Source organism: Anser brachyrhynchus (assembly GCF_964034855.1).
Source record: "Anser brachyrhynchus genome assembly, chromosome: 1".
In the NCBI taxonomy this organism is placed as follows: Eukaryota; Metazoa; Chordata; class Aves; order Anseriformes; family Anatidae; genus Anser; species Anser brachyrhynchus.
The window spans coordinates 57,253,422-57,275,733 of NC_137694.1; the positions used below are offsets into that span (position 1 = coordinate 57,253,422).

General features: G+C 42.8%; 1 protein-coding gene across 1 annotated transcript in view; it reads left to right on the forward strand.

Annotated features, from left to right (window-relative positions):
* The window catches only part of LARGE1 (LARGE xylosyl- and glucuronyltransferase 1), a 283,588-nt gene extending 279,662 nt beyond the window's left edge, over positions 1-3,926 (forward strand). The window contains exon 16 of the mRNA XM_080590550.1: positions 1,894-3,926. Within this exon, the coding sequence (XP_080446676.1) occupies positions 1,894-2,091 (198 nt within the window). The 3' untranslated portion in view covers positions 2,092-3,926. The remainder of the gene's footprint in view (positions 1-1,893) is intronic.
* Positions 3,927-22,312: the final 18,386 nt, after the last annotated feature.

The window sequence follows — 22,312 nt, forward strand, 5'->3', positions numbered from 1 at the left end:
AGGAAGAAATGCAAAAGAGAAAAGATTGTATGAGGGGGATTTTTCTTCCTCTGCAGATTCAGCCCTTAATGTTAAGGTCCTGCAGAGAAGTTATGTAGTTTGTTGTTCATCAGCTATCCTCATTCTATCATGGCAGCCTTTGTTTTTGTGTTTGATTCCCCATTAGTTCCAAGTCTCTTCCAGCTAAATGAGTTCTGCCTGTGAGCATCAGAATATTTTGCTCTTCCTGTACACTTGTCATCCCAAACAGAAGCTCACAGGGGCCAATTCCCATGTATGACAGCATTGTCATTTGGCACAAAGATTTACCTCTGTAGCACTGTTTGGCAGGGAACAGGCACTCCCATAATGAGAAAGGAGCAGCCATACAGCTGCATCTGCACCTAGCTGTCCAACAGATGCTACTGTTCCCTAAGTGTTTATGGGACAGCACTGCAGCTTTGTACCTTCATCTGGGGATCTGTTGCTCAAACACTTGGTTTCTGGTAGCATCATAATCCAGCAGTTTTCAGTCTCTTCTCATTGATTGTAGTTTGTTAGGTGAAGGACTATCTGTAGGTGAAAACCCCAGTGTTTATTAGCTCAAGTGTGTTCTCTCCCATAAATTTCTTTCCCTAACAAAATATTTTGGAATACTCTGCCTCTGAGCAGGTAATCCATGTCCCAGCACAGACTCCTAAATGTACATATGACTGGAGTCTGCAAACCAGAAGAAGTTCAACACCACTTCTTTTAACGCCAGCATGCTCTGGAGAAGCTCTGTGGCTGTTCACTGTCTTGCCCAGAGATGGTTAATAAGGCAGTGCAAAAACAGTTGTAAACAGAAACCGGGTATGAACAGTAGCCAGTGTGCTTGTGGAGGCTTTGAAGTGGCTCATCATTTGCATCCCATACAAACTCAGACTTTTTGAAATTTAGCAAGAAAAAAATAGCTAGCATAGCCCTAGCAGTTAGGGTACTTCACTTGGCTACAGACTACTGAGGTTCACATCCCTTTCCTGTCCAGATTTTTGTGGGACCACATACCTGGTTCTTGCACATCCTACACTAGTGACTTCCCAACTTTTCTAAGAAGCACTCTTTATCTAGCTTTGCCCCAAATGATCGATCATATATTTAGTTACAAAAATGGAACAAATCTAATAAGAGTAATTGAAACATGGATGAACCATAGTTTTTAGCAACAAAAAATGTCAAAAACCTTCAGAATTAGTGAAGCAGTTACAGAGGAGCAGAGGAATTAGCACGATATCTTATACTTTGTGAAGAAGTTAATTTGTTTAAAACCTTTCTAAGATTTATACAATCTGAAGAGAAACCTTCTCAAAGCATATGAAATTACCAGGTCCATTTTCACACTCAGCCTATAAAAGGCACCATATTCTCCCACTACTTCAAGTTTATAAATAGTCTGGGACAGTTTTGTTGCTGTAAGTATCTTAATACACAGGCAAAGCAACATAGGTAGTGCAAGGTGTCCCTTTTAAAATATTGCTTATTCCAGCATCCCAAGAAAGATAAATTACAGGGGGAAAAGCATGCTTTTGCAAGCACAATTGAAACTCATGCTGTGTGCATTCACAGTTGGTTGCAAGCACACTACTACAACATCTGTGCTGCAGACATGATGTCAGGAATGTCTTTAGCACCGTTTCTCTGTTATTTGGTTTATACCGAGTAAAACATTTTCAAAGACAAGGTAGGTCCTTCATAAACACAAGAAAGTGCAGCGTGAAAAAAAGGTTTATTTGGCATAGTTGTATGGGTTAGTTGTTCTTGAGACCTACAGTGAACTGCTGCATGACAGAATGTGTTTGACTGTGGAGGCGTGAGAGAGGTGCATTGCAAGAGGGCTCAGGAACACCCCTCACAGCTGGTGTCTTTCTCCCCCAGGAGTACGAGTTCACGGTGCTGCCCAACGCCTACATGATCCACATGCCGCATGCCCCCAGCTTTGACATCACCAAGTTTCGCTCCAACAAGCAATACCGCATCTGTCTCAAGACCCTGAAGGAGGAGTTCCAGCAGGACATGTCACGTCACTATGGCTTTGCAGCTCTCAAATATCTCACGGCAGAGAACAACAGCTAGCACAGAGGAGCCCATTTAGAGGAAACAGAGACACTGAAGGGAGGAGCCACTCAACGTTTGAGACCCGGTCTTCAAACTTTGAACTGAGAAATACTTTCTGTTTTTATATCATACCTGGCAGTTCTAACAGTAGAAATTTGAAGTGACATGTCTTCAGACTGTGCTCATCAGCCCCTTCCCCAACCACCCCAGGCCTTTCAGCTTTAGCATTTGTGAGGTGTCAACAAGAGGGGCCGGCTACGCGCCTGCTGTACTGCAAGAGGTGGGGACTGGGCATGGGCTGGGAATGCACTCTGTTCTCTTAACTGCAGAGCAAAGACAGACCTTCAGAATATAGGATTTCATGTTGCTATTTAATAATTTGACATGCTTTTTATCTGTAAAGGAAGATCTTCGGGTCGCTGTCCTGTGAATTTCAAATCTGCACTACTCTGAAAGGGAACTTTCACCTGTGAACGTTCACAGTGGCCCTCTTAACATGGATGACCTTGTAAATGCAGGATGAGCCAAAGGTCTGAATTAGCCTTGAAAATGAAGGGGACACTTGTACAATACTGCACTCCAGAGAAGGTGTGTTACAGGTTTAGGCGTGTACATGATATCAGTTGGTCTTTTATGCTCAAATTAGTTAAGTTTTATCAGGAAAATCCCTTATGCCCTGCCCTGCCTCTTCCCCAGTCCTAAATGCTGTTCCTTTCCTTGCCAAGGAAATGTCTCCATTGTGTTTCTTTCCCATCTTCAGTTCTGGTGGTCCAGTAAAGAAGATCAGTAGCTCTGCCCGAAAGTGAACAAAACCTGTCAGTGTAAGGTCTGTTTTCACCAGAGCAACTTGTTCATATGTGTCTCATAAAATAAAGGGCCTGGTTGTAACTCTTTATCTTTTTTAGGCAAGAATTGGATTTTGCCTAGAAGGCATGTTGTGCGGGGGGATATTGATTCATAGACTCATTTCAGTGCATGCCCATCCGTGAAGGCACTGGGCCTTGGGCTTTAAGTGAACTTCTTTGCTGAACAGGGAATATAAGCGCGACAACTCGTAGCCTGGGTGCTCTCCTGCTGCCTGCTACAAGGTCTCAGAACTACTTCGTTAAAGGAGTTTATAAATAAAAGGAGCAGAACTGTTAGGAATAAACTCCCCATTCGAGGGAGAAAAGTTTATGTTGGGAATCTGAGTGTGATTGTTTGCTTGAATGTGGGCTGGTCAAGTTCACAACTTCAATACACACAGGAATATTCTGGAGGGTGGACAGGAAACTCAACAAGCAAAACACAGAAAACAAGACACTGGACTTTTTACAGTTTTCTTTATCTTTCAGTATTAATGTTGTGTTTACATTGGATGAGGAGCTGAGGTTTAATGCACTACCCCTTGCAGGGCTATTTGTAATTTCTGTTGCAATGTTAATAGAGAAAGCAGAAACGATTCAGTGAGAAATGTGTCTCTCTCCTTTCCCCAGATCCCTGTACAACCACATGTACCAATACCACTGCCTGAACTGGAAAATGGGTCCACATTGTGTTCTGCTCACTTGGTTCCATTTTGTTTTTCAGCCACTGGACCTTCTACTTTCTTCCCCACCTCATCCCTCTAGAGCTTGGTTTTATTTCTAACCTGACATTTCGTGAGAGCTTTTTGTTACAGTGGAAACCACACCGTTAAACCAGACATTTAAACTACAAATATCAGTTCATCATGCTGTGTATATATAAGAAAAGCCAAAAAAGGCAACATCTTTGACAAGAAATAAAAAGGGGCGGGAGGCTATGTGCAATTACTGATTTTTCCCCTGGGAGTGTTGGCTGCGGAAGAATACATCAGTGCATAATTTTCCAAAGTGCTTTTCTTTCGTTCTTAATGGCTTTATGTAAAGATTTACATAAAAACCTTTGAAGAGCTGGGAAGAAGTGAAATGAGTACTCAGTCAGTCTTGGCTAAGATATATTTAAAAAAAAAAAATTAACTCACCAAGTCCTGTATTACTCACCATTAAGGGCCCAGGTCACCATGCATACTGAGAATGAGAACCCTGCAGCACAGAGCCATGATGATTAGCTAATGTGCAAAAAGTTATCAAAAGCTGATCGTAGGAGGGGCTGAACATTTGTTGTGCCTACATAAAATCTCCCATCAGAGTTTCAGTGTGGCCACGATTATGTTTCATATATATTGGAAACTCATTTCCAGGTGTACATTTCTTCTTGGCTTAACAATGTTGCCCAAGGATGGACTAGGTTGCCTGCAACAGCATAACCTGTAGCGTGGACTTGTACGTAGTTTGGGTGTGCCATTATCAACGTCAACATTATTTCCTCGTTTTCACCAGAGGTCCTGGGATGCAGCTGGAGGAGCCAGGAGGTAATCATTTGCACCTTGCCTCTTTGTGCAGCAAGTTGTGGGAGCTCCTGGATAGGCTTAGATTTGCGGTCTGATGTAACCTGCTCAAAGATTGGTAGTAGGTTCAAAGAGCCCATTTTTTTTCCTTATTGACATGGTGCTGACTTGTGTCTGTCATGTCATGTTTGTGTGTGCTTCCTAATTTGAGAGATGTGGAGCTTGGGTTTTTTTTAACAAATTTCAGGCAATTCACATGGTAGCAAATTAGGCTTACTTACCTGTCTTTAACTGCCAGGGCTCCTCCAACACCGTGAAAAAAACAACAACAACAAAAATCCCCAACACAGTTACAACACTGTCTGCTAGTCCTCTGCTGTAATAGGTATTTGCTAGGAATTTTGTTACTTAATTCTCAGATTTCTCCTGAAGTCTTCAAGAAATGTCAGATAAATCTGGTGACTTAACGCCTTTGATTTATTGATTTGTTCCACCAGCTTCTCTCTTGAGTCTTCAGTCTATGACCTCTCCTTATCTTTGTTATTTGGAAAGCATGAGTGTCTCATTTAGATACCACTCAAACACCATCTCTGGTGAAGACTGATGCAAATAAATCATTTAGATTCTTGTCAATGTCCTTATTGTCTTTAATTGCTCCCTCTACTTATTGTTTGGAGTGGCCTACTGGTTCTCTCCAGTTTTCTGCTTTTGGTGTACTGAGCAAACATGCATTTTCCGTTTTAACTTCCTACTATTTGCTTTTTAAATTCCCTCTTTGCTTGCTCAAACTCCATCTTAACTATTACATACCTTCCTTTCAGCTTTATAAAGTTTTGATTTCCATTCTCTGAAGGTTCTCTATTTGGTCTGAATAACTTCAAAAATCTCCAGTTCAGTCACACCAGCATTTCCTTGTCTTTCATTCTAAGGGATTTGTCATTCATCTAAGGGAATGCCATATTCCATTGCTATTTTTAAGCCCTTTCCACTTTCAGTCTGAGGACTTCAGAGTGCTTGGCTTTTTTTTTTTTCATTTTATTTAGGACCAATGATCATTTAAAAGAAAAATGGTGGGTTTTTTTTTGTTTTGTTTTGTTCTTAGTCTTTGTATCTAATATCAAGTATCACCCTACTAGGTTTTAGGGGGTAGTGTTTTGAAGAAGTTCCCTCCTACCTCTTCCTAAATGCTTTCTCCTAGTCAAGGGCTCAGTTGTAACATCATACAGAATACTTGTGTTCTTCTAACAAGGGATCTTATCTTGACACATTCTGTCCTGTGTCTCCCTTTTCCCCTCCACTCCAAAACTCAAGTCCCTAGAATCTTTTCAGCCCTGTAAGCCCCTTCCAGCACCGAAGCCTGAACTCTGTATTTCCCAGCACCTTCTGACATCCCGCTGTGTTTCAGACATAATTACTGTTTCAAATAATAATCTGCTGCCTGGCTGGCACCCAATCCTCCTATTTCTGTTTTCATGCTTCTCCCTTTGATGTAACAGGCTCTGCAGTTAAAGTTTTGGCCATAACTCTTACCTTTTTCAATGCCTTATTATAACTCCCTGATATGTTTCCATGATTTCTCTCTGTTGTCACAGCACATATCTTCAAATGTTTGGCTGTAATTTCCATCCTAGCATTTTCTGGCTAAGGGTCATCTGCCATTTGCCATCTACCATCTTAAAATGTCTTTGTGTATTCTGAATAGTCCTTAGTATCAATCAGGTTTTTTTTCCAAGTCCTACTTTCAGTAATTCCTTCCAGCCTTGCTAGTTTCCTGTGTGAGCAATCTGGTTCCATATTGTTTTTGTGAATTTTATTCTATTTGTAACCATCATCTTGGATTCAGTGACATAAAGGAATTAGCAATGTGCCTGTGGTTCCACCGCTTTTGTTAGACTGAAAATCAGATGTGATCACATTATTTCTAAAGTGCTGAATTTTTACCTGGTAGGCTTCATGTGGTTTGTATGCAGATCATAAACTGCATTTTCTGTATACTGCGACAAGTGGAGGCACTTTGTAGGGTTATTTGCAGTAGCTATTGCAGCAGAGTAAGACCTGCATTAGAAGAAAAAGCACAAAAACTTTGTCAGGACTTTAGTTACTATTTCTGTCCGCAGGGGAAAATAAGGCCCTAGCACAGCTGAACAGTTTTATAAATGCCCTGCACAAAACACATTGCACAGTATTTTCTGGTAGGTGTAATCGTACATCGCCCAATTAAATATGAAAAATACATTTTTAATGTTCTTATTTTTACATGCAATTCTATCCAGAAGATAATGCGTTTTCTTCTGTGTCTTGCCAGTTTCCCCCATTACTCCAGCTTGCCTAATAGCCCCATCCATTTTTGGCTGAGAAAGATTAATGACCACCAGCACAGGGAGCCCTGGCAAATCAGCAGAGAGATTACTCTTAGGCACTGCACAAGAGATTCCTTGCTGCGCTGCCAGACATTGTATGGGTGTTCCTCAGGTTTCAGTGCAGCAACAGAACACAGCAAGCTCAGCAAGCGGGGTGAGCATCATTATTTATGAACTTCAACAAGGTCTAAACTATTAGATGGTAGGAGTGCAAAAAAAAGAATGCATCTTTGTTAGCTCCAAAACTAATTCAATTCTAGGAAAAGAAAGCAGCCAAGTTTCTGCAACTCCAGTGAGTACGACTGGAACAAAGTCACTCTTCGACAGTGACAGCCGATCACCTAGTATTTCCACTTCAGTGTTGAAAATGCAGAAGCATCAATAGGTAAATGAAGTAACCTTTACAGTAATAATTCGGAATGTATATTTAGAATGTATGCTTACATCCAAACACTTTGGTGAATTGGGGATTGTTTGAAGACAGTTATTTTTGTTTATAATATAAATTTTAAGTTTGGAAAAGCTGCTGGCTGTGCACAGCTAGTTAGGGATCAGGAAACATACAAATCTGGATTGAGAAATACCTTGCTTTTATAGGAATGTGCTTTCATCAGTAGTTAGACATTCCCAAAATAAGACACGAAGTCCTCAAGAATTTCCAAAGAAGCTAGCCTACATGTCAGTTGGCTGGAATGTATTCCTCGTACGAATACTAGGGATTTGGGGGTTGCTTGCACTGCAATGATCAGTTGAAAAAAGAATCTGGGAATTAGAAAGACAGCCAAATATTTGTTCGTGTGATGGATCGTATGGATTTATTTGTCCAGATGTGTTAATAGTTACCGTAATGGAAATGTTAGCTCATTGATGGTGTCAGGATGCAAAAGGTCTGAAACCCAAGCTAAGAGCTTAGTATCTTTTCTGTCATTCTGTGCTACAGTTTCCCCTCTGTGGATGAGAACTGCTCCTGTCTCCCAGCTGCTTACTGTTTCAGTAGCATTAAAATGTCCTAAACCTCTGCAACATCTGTTCATGGGAAGTCACTGTGCAGGTGACAAAGGCTTCATTTGAGCTCCATGCTCCGTTGCCATGAGACACAAGATTTCAATCCAAAAGAAATAGTTCTGACTTGGGGCTAATTCTCTGATCAGATACGTAGACACCATCCTCTCAGAATATATTCAAGAAGAGGTCTCCAAACACAAGGCCAAGTAATTCAAGCCAAGCAAAGTCTGTTCTTCAGTATTATGGCAATATAATTCTCAAACAGTGGATGCATGCATTATCCAAATTAACCATTATATCTCAAGACTCCTGCTAAGGCTGCAAAATCAGTCAAGTGAAAGGTACTGTATCTGAAAATTCAAGTTGCTGGTGGAACTGGTGCTTGGCTCATACAACTTCATTCTCTCCCCTGATACATACAGATTAGGACATAGTCCCTACAGGATCATTTGCTGGTGTTTTAGAGGACTTCTCTTTCATGCTATGCACAGAGTGGGTGGCACTCAGGGAATTAGACAGCTGGGTGATATTTCTTTTTACTTTTGCTCTCATTGAGCTTCTCATAGTATGATAGCTGCCTTGATTTTGAGCAAAGCCAGACTTTTTTTTATTCTTTTTTTTCTTTTTTTTTCCAGATGATAGGTTTAAACTATGATTTAGGAAAATCAATTATCCCCCATGGCCTAAGGCTTTCTGAGCATAATGCCTGCAGTTCTGTTCTATGGGCTTTTCTAGTGTGGAGGGATCCTATGGAGCTGATGGAAATTACACAGTCCAAGGCCGTGCAGCACTCAGCCCTAAGCCTATGAATGCTAACTGCTGAACATATTAGAGTAATGAATCCCAGCTCTGCCCAAGCCCCCAGCATGTCTGCCCCCACTTCGGGAGCACTCTGAAAGCACAGTTTGTCAGGAAAGCAGGAAAGAGATGGAGTAAATAATTCGGGAAGGTTGAGAGGGAGGTGTTAAATTTTATGTAGCCAAATTTCCAGAGGAATAAGGAAGGCAAAAGCATTCTGGGGTCGCTAAGAAAGGTTGTTTGTAGGATCCGTGGTTTGGACTAAGGTCATTTGTGGCATTTCTTACCAAATGCTGTCCACTGTGGCCCAGATGTAGTAAATTATATGGATTGTAAAATTCATGGAAATCTGCACTTAAATTAAACCACTCTCAACTCAAAGACTTTTAATTTGATTGAATTCCTTGGATTCCCACATTGCTCCTAGTGAAAAAAAATAATCATAATAAAATTAAAGGATAATGGCAGCTTGGTAACAATAGGAGTCTGATTATCCACCCTTTGTAAAATTGTCTGCACCTTAAGTCAGCACTAGGGTCAATGGCTGGGGCAAAGCTGGCATTAGCAAGGTTTGTAGAATTTCTTCTTTTGATCCACCTGTGGATCTGTTGTTCCAGCAGAGCTCTCCAGCGATGCTATAAGGAAAGGAAAAAGGATCCAGTGCTGTCTGATCTCTGAACTGTTCATCCAGTCGGAACTAACCACCAGCAGCAGGGAGGACAGCACTTCGATCTGCTTTTTGAGAGGGCAGTAGTGAGTTCAGTATTAAATCTATTATTCCAATAGACTTTGCAGAGCTTTTCTGGATTTTAGATATGTGCTCACAGGGAATGACAGAGGCCCCTTGGACTTAGGTAGAGATGGGGCTCGTTGGTTTGCTAGTCCAGAATGATAACAAGAGATGTGTGCATTTTCCCTCAATACCTTGCCCAGTGTTTACCAATTATATTAGCGACAGTTAATCGAACTGGCTTGAGACACAACATTCAGGCTGGGCAGGAAGCTTCTGCTGTGCTGATAAGAGAATAGACAGATGAATGAAATGATACTTTCTGTCCATAACACCAGTGAGTATTGTCATAATTATTCACATGACCAAATCAGCCATGGATAATTATTACATTATCCATGGCTCATGGAGAGTTTACATCTTTCACTTTTCACTGTTAGGGTTTATTCAAAGTACAGCAAAAGCAATCCAAAAGCAATGATTTCTGTAAGACCCAAAGGATTAACATTTGTGGAGACTCAGTGCAAAAACATCCAACAGGTTAAGCTGCCGTATTCTGTAATCAAAGCAGAAAATACAGTCACTGTCTTCTTTCTGTTTGCACTTATTAGAGCAAAACAAGTGCATGTGATAAAAACAAATCCCCGAATAGGACTGCCCAGGACCTGAATATTTTATTATAATTTTTGTTGGTTTCATTTCCATTCCTATATGTGAAACAAACAGTTTGAAAAAGGTGTTTTTGTTTGGTTGGTTGGTTTTAATGTTCTCGGGTTGATAGACCTTTCTTCTGCATCACTCAGATTAGCAACAGTTTGTTCTGGGTCAAAGAAGAGTAGTTGTTGGGACGTACTAATCACTAGGCCTTTCCTGTAGCCTAGGAGAATCAGTCTATCTTAACAGAGCCTGTTCTTTTAAGTATGAAAGACCACTGGCTTGTGCTGTCCCACTGGGTGAGTTAATTACTAAAGCAATATCAATACACCATGGCATGGCACCTGGGCCTCCACACAAATTTATTCTTCTAATAACTTTTTTCCAATTTTAATCTTCAAGTCTCAGCCTAAGAGGAACTTCAGCAATCTGAAGCTGTAGGAATGAGATCACTGTGTTTTGTTTAATTTCTAGCATATTGTTATTGTTGAATTTTTCTGTACCCTAAACCTGTGTATCTTCCAGAAAAAAAAAAATGCTTTTTTTGAGAATGTCACTGTGAGTTGTCCAGTGGGGTTGAAATCAGCAGCATGTACAAAAAATTTGCACAAGTTTCTACAATTTACAAATTTGCTACAATTTCTTTAGAACTCAATTTCAGGAGCCTTCTTCAATGAGGCCATTACAGGGTTTTCTACTCTTTGCCTGCATTCTCAGTATCCTGGACCCCCAAATTCACATTTACCTCAGCCTTTGGCAGGTGTTGGCAGGTATTTTAAAGACGGTATGGACACTTTCCTTGATGTTGAAGTCCGTTGGTGACTATTACATAGAAAAAAAGCATTTCTCCATTGTGGGTAGGATGGTGAAGGTGGCTCTGGAAGATGTGAAGACTTTAGAAGAGTTGACATAGGTCATTTGGTCTCAGGTCATAGGTTTTGCTTTTCCTATACAGTTGAATTGACTTCCACAAAGCCATCTCCCAGTAGCATACCTGGCAATAGACAAGTGCCAACTCACAGAAGAAGCCCATAAGCACTCCTTTTCACACCAAATCCACTACAGATCTTGTTGGCATCATTTGTTCTGCTTCTCCACTCTACAGCAGAAAAAGGCCCAACACCTGAAGAACAGTAGCACTAAAGTGATCTAAATACCAAATGTTCTTTGTAATACCAGAAACCCTATGTTTTTAGGTGCCCAGCTTGAAGAATGCAGGCCCAGATTCATCCTATGCAACTTGGCAGCTGTCAGAGACGCAGGGTGTTGGGGCTGGTCCTCTTAGCTTCCTTTGGTAGGCAATGGAGTGAGCAGGACATCTGCAGACAGCTTTTGTTACCTCCTAAGCCCTAAATCACCCCTCTGCTCTCTGACTAGTAGAAAAGGTTGCAGCGCTGACGGTTCCCTGTGCAGGTCCCTCTGGAGTGCACCTGCCTGAAGTAACATGGGACAAATCTGGGCCAGTAAGCATCAGTTTTAGAGCTGCCACCTCCTCCTTTTATGATTGCAGGTGTCAAAATCCCCTGGAAACTGAGCAGTAAGTGCTACAAGGCTGCAAACTCAATATTAGCTGACAAACTTGAAAACAACAATCTGTGATGGAAAATGTGTGGGTGGATCAGCCTTGGGAGGGGAGCGATTCGCGGACTCCAGGAGCTGTGATACGCGTTGTGACAGGCACCGCACACTGACAGCCAAGAAAACACTCATTTTCAGCACAAAGCTGTGAGCTTCATAACGATGGTTAAAGTATTACCCACAGCATTGCTGGGCTGGTTGTGCAATGTTTGTTGCACTGTATTACTGCTGTGTAAGTGCTGGAAGAAGCAGCAGCTTCTGCAGTGTGTCAGCCAGCACTTTTCCAAAGGTACAGGTAGGGAATATACGAGAAAGAAGATTAAAAAAAAAAAAATCCACCCTCCCAAGTGTGTTTCTTCTCAAGACTCAAACCTCACTCCTTGTCTGTCGTGACCAAGGTGATTTTACATTCTCCAGGGGAAAACTGGGCTGTTGTGACCTTTAAGGTGAACCATGCATGAAACAAGGCTTGTCACTTCTTTGCGAGGCTTGTAGCGCTGAAGGGTTTGAATCTTCACATCACCACCCTGTCAGTACATTACCTGACTGGCTGGCATTCTTCTTGAACGAATACCAAAACCTTTTGTTTCTTTCCCCAAGTCAGGGAAAGATCCTTAAGTAACATTTCACGAAAGAAAAAAGAAAACTCTGTCTTCTTTCCTTCTGCTGCCCCATCTCCCAAGCGCCTCTCCCCCTCCAGGGTTAGACTGAGGCAATTCGCGTTTACCACAAACCACTTAGTTTACATGTATGCTTCAGTCTGTGTGTAAGTTTTCTAGGTGACAGTTTTATCTGGGGAAATGCTGTTTAGATTACATGTGCAAAATAAATGGCTTGTAAATATTGAAGAAAAAAAAAAAAGAGAAAAAGAAAAAGGTTAATTTTCAGTTGTGCAATAAAATTGTGAAATAATCCTCTCAATTCATTTCCAGTGTCTGACTTGACATGTGCTGGTTTCAGGAGCATACCAGCTGTTGTTTCTTTGGATGGAAACAACCAAAAAAAAAAGGGAGGGGGGTGTATTGTTTAGCTTTCATCTTTAAGCCTGTTACTATATTTTAATGAACATTGTCACTGCCTTTAATCTGGTTTATTCCTCCAACTTTGGTTCAGTCAGACACACTAGTACAAGGCTGTTCCTCCTAAGGACAGGTGAGTCCTTATCTGCGTAGAGGTGATCATGTGGTTAGTTATCTGCTTTCCTTGACCTTGACCTTCTTCATCTGTTGGCTTTCTGTAATCAAAGACAAGACTTTGGTATGTGGGGGAAGTTTGTTCAGTTTATATTCAAGTGTGACAACAAGCAGATGGAGACCCTACAATGAATGACACCTCACCAACACCATGGAAGCAAACCTGGAGTACAGGTTAGTATTGCAAATGCTTTATCTGCTAGGAGAAAGCGTGGATTTTCCATTATATTCAGGTCCTTCTCTTGAAAATAGGAAACAAAAAATATGCAAAACCAAAAAGCCTTCACATTACTGTTAATTAACCCTTGCTGATAGATAGCTAATAAGTTTTTCAGGTGCTCAGAGCTGCAATCGCTCTTCCCATAATTTCACTTACAGTGCTACATCTTTTTAGCACTAAGTGGAACCAAAGGAAAACAGTTCCCTCCTTCCCCCCCCACCACTCAATGGCCTAAGGCTTCTCTGCGGAAGAATTTCATTATCAAGAAAGGAGGTGGGGGCAAGAGTGGGAAGACAGGTCAATTGTACAATCCTTTGTGTGTGTTTGTTTGTTTTAAAACTGAGCTTTTAAAGTACTGTCTTCTAAAGAGTGTGCTTGTCAAGGATGTCAGCACAGAATTTGCATTTGGAGGGACATCATAAAGAATACGCTGTCCCTAGACGTAGCGCACAGAGCCTCTCTGAATGATTCAATGGAATATGAGCAAAGACTAGCGTAAGTTGAAAAGCTAGCTGAATTGCTCTTTCTTCAGATGATTACAGACTCAAATGAGTTTTGTGTCGCACAAGAACAGACTGGGAGACCAGGAAGACTTAGAGAGCCCCGGATTCATTACCAGAAACATTAATACTGGAAGAAGTATATATACATATAAATAGGTAGAAAAAGAATTCAAAGAAAGGAAGATGAAAGGCTGGTAATATGCAAGTGGGGGTTTTATAAGCTGAACTCTGCAGTCATCAGAGAGAAAGAGAAAACCTGCAGGAGTAACTCCCTTAAATTCCCTGACTTTGCAGCAGGGCAAAGCTGGCTTGCATTGGGAAATGAATGATTGAGCAGGTGCAAGAAGTGAATGGCATTAACTGTGTAAATAGCAGCTGATTTTCAATAATCAGGCTCCCAGAAGGGATCCTCTGCCTATGCCATTTCCATATTATCCACAACCTTTCTTACCCATCCACCTCTGACAAATCAGTAATAAAGAAGAGAGCTTCCTTTAGGATTTATGTCAAATATTAATGCTCCAGGACAGATGCAGTAGTGCAAATTACAATATGCTTACCCTGGGGTCAGAAGCTAGGTTTCATCAAAAGGAGGCAAGTTGAGTTCCCAGGACTGAAGTACTGATGAGGCTCTGCACCATCATTCCTGCAGGCTCTTTGAGTGATTCCCAGTGACCATCCTATAACCACCTTTACCTTTGAGGTGCTTTAAAAGAGTAAGACAGCGACCAGATGGTATTGTCAGACATGGGATGTAGGTGTGTTTGCTGCCTTGGGGTATGTTATCCAGCTCTAGAGACAGATGTTACTGGGATGCCAGCAGAAGTTCTGCCATAGATTTAGCCATGGAAATGGCATAGAGGAAGATTGTCTCTCTCCCTAGTGTCTGGGGTGGGGGGAAGAAAAATCAAAACTGAATTTACAATGCTAAAATTTTAATTCCATAGCCCAGGTCCTGCAATATTCTGAAACCTTTAGTCTTGTTAATTTTTTATTTGAACATAAACAAAAGGGCAACACACATCTCTTCAGAGCAAAGCCAAGGTGAGGTGGCAGTTATTCTAACTCCAGTACTGACTGGATAAATCCACAGCATCAGCTGGTCACTGAATACCCTCTGTACACCATAAGAGAAACATTTTTTTGCTGATAATGAACCCCAGTTTGGCTCCAGAGCTAGCAACTTCAGGTGGTGAATGGCAACAACCTCTCTGAGCTCCTGTTCCAGGCTCTTTGCTGATACAGCTTCTTCATTTATGCTGGGTTTTGATTTTGAAGGTTAATTTTGCAATTATAAGTACCGTACACATTTTTTAAACAAAAGCCAATATTTTGAAGTGGCCACCAGGGAAAAGGATGAACAAGGATAACGGGTTCAATTCATCCTCTGCTTCAGGGCATAACAACACTCTTTAGAAGCTATTTTTCCTCTTTCCTGAACTGCACAGAAAAGTGTGAGGTGTTCATATGCAGTTACCTTTCCTTTATCGTGCCCTTGGATACTTCTTTCACTTGAGCACACCTGGGTATTTCTTGCTGAAAAAAGCCCTTTCCTATTGTTTTCTGTGAGCAACCCCCTCATTACCTCCCTGTTAGTCTCACTGCTGCTCCCAAAGAAGCCCAAGTCCTCGTTCCTTCCCCAGCTCATTAAACCCTTTCGCAGTGCTGGAGGAGCACATGTGCACACCCGTGTGCCTGTTTGGCATCTGCTCAGCTTGAGTAACATTTGCAGCAAATGGGAAACCTTTACTTCGGTTGGTTGTAAAGAACTCAGGACTCTTGTACTACTCTTATATCTTATTGGTATGTTATTGGACTCCATGATCCTTGGGGGTCCCTTCCATCCAATGCAGGATATTCTATGACTCTATTTGTGATAATCTAGGCTTGTCCATTGTGGTTACCTGGGCAAGCCATTAGGAAGCTTTAATGAACAAAGCAACATATGGGGACTCACAGGTAAGCCTCTCCTCATACATATCTGTCAAGTACCCAGAATGTTGTTTGCCTTGTGCACTTGGTAACTGCATCTCAGTGAGTTTAATATCCTGTAACTAATTCTTGGATTTATACCCTGTTTCCCTAAACTAGGCACTTACCTTCTGGCATGCATTAGCTGCAAGGCGTTTAGGAGTTGTCTGTGTGAAGTTAGGTGTTTTAACAGCGCTTGGCTGGTTGCTCAGTGAAGCTGTGTCTTGGGGCAGGGATGGGGATGTGTGGTCGTCTCCTGTAGACTCCAGCCATAACATGTTGTATGTCAGCTGGATCACAAGGCTTGTTAGCCTTTAGCCCAAGGCTGGAGATGTCCTATATGCTCCAGTCTTGCCAGCAATTTCTTGCTGAGAAATCCTATGCAGCTCAAGAAGTTTTGTTTTTCTGTTTCTGTGGGCATCACCCAGCTGGTCCTACACGGATGACTTCAGAGGCTTCCACAAGAAAGCTCAGTCCACAGAGGTTCAGCTAAAGGAAAGCAAACATGAGATTCCCCACTAACATTTATCACCCAGCTTGCTTCCAAAATGACTTGAGCATGGGAAAAACTATCTCAGCTCAGAAGGCTGCTGCACTGCTCTGTCAAATAGCTTTCAAGGATCAGAAATGCCACTTCATACTGACAGCATTTCTTTAATTATATATTAAATATATAAATATATATATATATATACCCTGCTCATTCTCAATCCTTAAGTAACATTCCCCCTTGGAGCTCAGTTCTTGTTAGAGTCTGGTTTGAGTCTTCAGCTTTTCTTCACTTTTTCTTCACTTCTCTGTATTTTTCCCTTATGCAGTGGCTCTTCATGTGCTTTCATATGGGTAGGTTGGAAGCCTGCAAACCACAGGACACTTCTAGCATGGGGAGAAGAATTGCTGTGTGAAATTCCTCCTTGTTCTGGCTGAGCTACTGCCCTCACAGAGATTATTTTTGCATGCTGTTGCTCTTGGGTGCTGCAGGCCTGCAAAGACTATGGAAAATCTCCGTTTATTTCAGTGAGGCTCATCGGTTTCCTGGGGGTTACTTAAGGAGCAGAGGCACAAACGTCTGTACCTATATGCCCACCCAGTAAGCACCAAGGGTTTACTAGCCAGCATTCATTAACACAATGTCATCAGGCTTTTGCTTTCTAACATAGCGGGGGTGTTTGGTACTATACGTCAAAACCATTCTTGGATGAGAACTTTCCTCTCCAAAGGGAATTGCCTTGCTATGGGGTTGTCTGCCTACGCATGGTCAGGCTTAATTTTGTTGTGTTCCCTCTGCAGAAAGGATAGATTTATTCCGAGCAATGGAAACAATCTGCCAGTTCTGCTCATTCCAGTTAAGCGTGAGGCACAGGATCTTAACTTTAAATGCCCCTTAAAATAACAACAGGATGTTTAATTTTCATCTGGAGCCTGTAAAAGTCCTTCTGCCGCACTGCTACACGTACTCCTGAGAGCTACAGCAAAACATGGTAGAAGCAAGGCAGATTGTCTGCCCTCACTCACAGCAAGTTGCGGCCCTAGCCCTAAGCTGGGTGATGGCTCGGTCACCTCTCTGGCTGTCAGGAGAGGCAGGAGCTGTGAGCCAGGGGCTGCTTTAAGCTCAGTGTCTCAAGTTTGGTGGTTATTTACTGCACCTGAATCTTTGTGAAATGTTTGTTTCATGAGAAACAGATTTAAATTGGATGGTTCATTGATTTGATTAAGAAAAGTGATTAGTATGGCAGTGAAAACTTGTTAGTCAAAGATTTTTAACCCAGCTGTTCCGGGGGGGGGAGGGGGAATGATCAGATGGGATTTTACTGCTGATTCCAGCACTGAATGCACTTTGCTTTACAAGCTGTTGCAAAGCTAAAAGCACGGGGACTGGAACATTTGGTTATTGAAAAGGAAAATATTTCAGTCTGTGTCACATCTCTGCTCAATTTTGACTAGAAGACAAAGTGTAGGGCTATATGTGCGCATGTAGTGACACCATGTGAGAAAATGTGTGAGTGGATCCCATCTTTTGGGGCATAGCTGCCCTGCAAAGTTTTCTGGTTCCCTTTGAGGGCAAGTTAAGGAGCAGCCGCCTGCTGGCTGCAGGGATGGCAGTACTGTGTGGCTGGTTTCCACAGATGAAGGAGAGGCGTTTTTAGGTTCCTTCGCTCCTATCCCAGCTGTGGAGTTCAGGATCAAGATGAGAAGGTTGTGGCTTTATGCCCTGCATTAAAGGCTGTAATACTTGTTGTCCCACAAATGTCCGGCCTCCATGTATTGTAGTTGCATGTTGCAGGAAAGAGGACTTGCACCATTTTATAACAGTTATATGAAGTAGGGTGAAGTTAACCAGCTTATCAATGTGTCAGTATCTCCTAAAAAATCAGCTGAAGTGCCTCAGTTATATTAAAATCCATATCTGACATGGGTGAAGGGACCCTAATAAAAATAAATAAATAAAATAAATTTAAAAAAAAAAAAAAAGAAGGAGGAGAAGAAGAAGAAGAAGAAGAAGAAACAGGCTTTACCAATGAATTATTACATTCCTTCAGCCTGGTTGCTTTTGCTTTATTGTACAGATGAGATTGGGAGAAAAGGGAAGATGGAAATGGACTGGAGACTTCTCCCGCACCCTTGCCATGCTCCTGGGGTAGAAAGTCCCCGTTCCTTTGTACCAGCCTCTACTGACAGGCTGGTGCAATGAAATGGTAAATGGGTCGTGTTTCCCTGGAGGCCAGGAACAAATGAATATTGTAGGCATTGTTCCTGGCACCCCACTGTTTAACACCTTTATCAGTGACTTGGAGGGAGGTGACAAGGTCAACATGTCTATAGGTGACACCAAGCTGGTGATGGCGACTGGGCAGGTCAGCACACTGCAGGGCAGTACAGCCGTCCAGCAGGACTGGGAGAGGCTGAGGGCATGGGTTAGCAGAAACCTTATGAAATTCAACAAGAACAGAAGGAAGTGCTGTAGCTGGGAAGGAAGAGCCCATTGCAACAGCACAGGCTGGGACCGCCTGCCTGGAAAGGCCATGAGGGCCCTGGTGAGCGGTGAGCTGAGCACAAGCCAGAAGTGGGCCTGGCAGCAGGGATGGCCCAATGGCCTCCTGGGCTGTGTCAACAGGAGCAGAGCCAACAAGGTCAAGGGAAGGGATTATCCCCTTCCTACTTGGTTCTCATGAAGACACGTCTGTAATAATGCATCCAGTTTAGGGCCCTCAGTGAAGGAAAGGCATCGATAAACTGGGGCAAGTTCAGAGGAGGGCCCTGACGCTGCATGGGGCTGGAGCCTCTGCTGTGTCTGGAGCAGCTATGGGAACAGGGCTTGGTCAGCGTGGCGAAGGGAAGGCTCTTCACAGCAGGGCGTGGTGGGAAGACAAGAGGTAATGAACATAAATTAAAGCAAGAGATGTTCAGATTGGATATAAGGAGCAGCTCTTCCACCTGAGTACAGTCAAGCTGTGGCACAGGTGGCTCAGGGAGGCCATGTAGCCTCCATCCTTGGATGTTTTGAATACTTGACTGAGTTCAGTCAGCCCTGAACAACCCAGTCTGACCTGAGATGTGACCCTGCTTTGACAGAGGATTGGATCAAAGACCTCCTGAGGTTCCTCCCAGTTCAGCCGAGCCTATAAGGCAGCCCCCCATCTGGCCAGTGGCTGCAGAGGATAGCCGGGACAGATACCCTAAACAACTTCCCTTGGTTCCTGCACCTCTGCTTTGCTGCCACAGAGACCTTCACATGTCCAGCACCCTGAAGCCTCTAACGAGGAAGTGAGAAGAGACAGTAAAGCTGCAGAGAGGAGGGAAGAGGTGAGAGGAGAGAAAGCTGCTCAGAAAGGCAAGGCTGGTCTGAAAACAGTCTTAGAGTAGAGAGAGAACAAGGGATTGGTGTAAGGGGAAGGGAAGAAAGTGGGCTAACAGGAGGAAGGCCAACATGAAATTATGTATCTGGGAAACGAAAATAAGGCAGAGGGAGCAAAGGTTACAGTGAAAGCTAGAAGGAGAAGCTGCTTTGAGCTACTGGAAGCAGCTGCAAATACTGGGCAGAGGCTTCTCTGCAACCACCCACCCAGCACAGGCCTGCTCTGCCTGAGCCACCTGCCCGAATTGCCCAAATTGCTCCATGCCAGCACCTCAGTTCCAGCACTTTCCAGAAGCCCAGCATGCCCAGGTGCTCTCCTGGCCCTCCACATGCTCTCCTGCACACCAGCCTTCATCTCTCCTAGCTGTTCTCTGCTCCTGTCACTACATAACCCGTGTATTGCCATCAATTGAAGTTTATTGCCATAGGCAGGCAGCTTTTTAGTATCATTTAATGCATTAAATCTCTTGCAACAGTTCAAAACTTGACCGCTTTTCTTCCAGAAGCAAGTGAAGGGAGAGGAAACATCCCAACAGGGTGACCCAGGACCGCAGCTAGACTGGGTAAGTTAGCACCCACCTGTGCCTTGGGCTCTGTTGCTGTAGGCTGCAATTCTGCTTGGCATCTCTGAAGGCATTAATGTTGTCAAGTTATACGGTGCCAAAAGCTCAATCAAGCATGCTCTAAAAATACAGAGAAATCATGCAGCACAAATCTGCTTAACATTTACCTGCCTCAGAGTTCAGAGCCAGTGGATAAGAACTCGGAGTATTGTGCATAGCAATTGGTTCAGGAAAGTCAGTTGCATGGGCTGCAAGACTGACAAGTAAATATTTTTTTTAAGTGCCTACACTGATAAGATCAGGCAGGTACCTGACAGGTCCCAGTTTCCCCACACCATGGCACAGGGAGATGTTCAGGGCTATATCAGTGAAAACAAGAGTACAATTGGATCACAAGCATCACAAGGCTGCAGACAGGAAATGTCCTGTTTAATTCACCATTTTCTGACACTGTGGGGATGCAGGCTGGCAACTGGGGCCACATGGATCACTTTGCAAGTGAAGGAGTGTGTACACGGGCTAGCATTGCCATCTGCTGGCTGGCACTCTGGGTGGGTGCCACTGGATGTACAGGGCATTTCAGGGCTTTGCAGGTTTTTTTCCCCATGGTCATTAGCACCTTTCCTTCCTTCTGTATGACACTGAGCCCAGTGGTGGTCCTGCTTTCCTGGTCCTCTGGTGGCAACTGGGCAGGGTCCAACCACACTATTCTGTGTTTTACAGTTCATAACGCTGATTTTTCCTCCTGTATATGTAGTTTTTGCCTTGTCTTCCTATTCTCTAGCTCAGAACAAATGTTTTTTGCCTCTGTGCTAGGGATATCCTTGCCCACTGTGCTATCAACTGTGTGGGAATGCTAGCTAGTGTGCTTCTAATGAGTTAGCTAGCAAATGTTAACTATTGCAGTGTAAAATACTGAATTAATAGTACAAGATCCTTTTGGAATGAGTCAGGAAGCTGAAACAGCTTTTTTTCTTTTTTTTTTTTTTTTTTTTTTTCTGTTTTACTTTCTTTCAGTATGCTGGTTAGTGATTAGTGAGTTTCTTTCTGTTGTTGTCTACAGTTTCTGGTACACTAGTCCCTGCTGGGCGTAGACCCATTGCTTTTAGTGGTATTGCATTTAAAAAAAAAAAAAGAAAAAAAAAGAAAAAAGAAAAAAAAAGAAAAGCCCAAAGAAGAGACTTTACTGCTCTCCCAATTTTCATTACACACCTTGTATTTGTCATTCTTGCCCTTGGAGGACTGGTATCTTCACAGGAGAATATGGATCTCTCAAACAAGAGAGGCGTAAAGGGAAGTACACACCAAGATTCAGGGGGTGCAGTGTGAAAATGGGGAGGCTTTTTTTTAGAGTTTCCCCCATCTTATAGGGCAACAACAGCCAAATTATCCCCAGGGACTGAGTTTTTCTTTTTCCCTTGCCTGGCACCATGTCTCTCCATGAAGCGGGCCCATACAGCTGCTTGATGTGTTGCACGAGAATTTTTGTTAGAGCCAATGAAGTCACGAAAAAGCACAGAGGAAAGTCTGGTTGGAAGTTATTTCCTGCTGTAACAGCAACTCACACACAGAGCTAAGCACTGCTGGTTATGGTTTTCCTTCTTTGATTTGGCTTCCAAAATCTACCCAATGACACTTTGTGGACACCTCTGACTGTCGGAGTAACCAAACATCAGAAGAATGGGAGTAGTCATGAAAATGCATTACTTTCTTATCAAATGCAAACAACAGACATGGTTGACAATTAACAGTGCTCAGCTCCCAGTGGGGCTGGTGGCAATAAGCATAGCAATCACAGCAAAATATACGCCTTGATGGTTGGCAGCCTACAAAACTGGGACAAGACGCAAAAACCCAGGAGAAGAGCAGGGGCTAAAGAGAAGCTGAAAAAGGTCTGAAGGCACTACTGGATAAGGGCTGATCTTAATGAGCTGGAAAAGGTGCTTCTGGCATCTGTCAGTCATAAGGAAAAGCCTACAAAAGGAGGCAGAAAGCCCTAACGTGGGCACAAAGGCATCTGTCCTCCATTCCTGGCACAGCAGTAGCCTTGAATAATCTACATATCCTAGTGTCTGCCCTTAGCTGTAAGCAAAATCAAGACACACTTGCAATCACTCTACAATCTGATGTCAAATTGTCTGTTACAACAATATATTCTTGCGGCGATTGATTCTGGTGCTCTAATGGTGGAGCAAACTCCAAAACTGATGTCACAGAGTAAAGCCTACCATGATTCATGATTTAATGTAATAATATTGCTGGTTGGTGGCTTGCATCCTGCTCCTGCCAGCTGAGCAAAAATATGAAAAAGAGATAGGATCAGTTGATCTCTTTCTCTGAGTATTTGGGACAATCTCCTCCACTGGACCTAATCTGCTAGTTCTTGGAGACATAACAGCAACAAAGAACCCTTAGTCTCAAATTCCCCAAATCCAGCACCTCTCTTCAATGGCTCCCT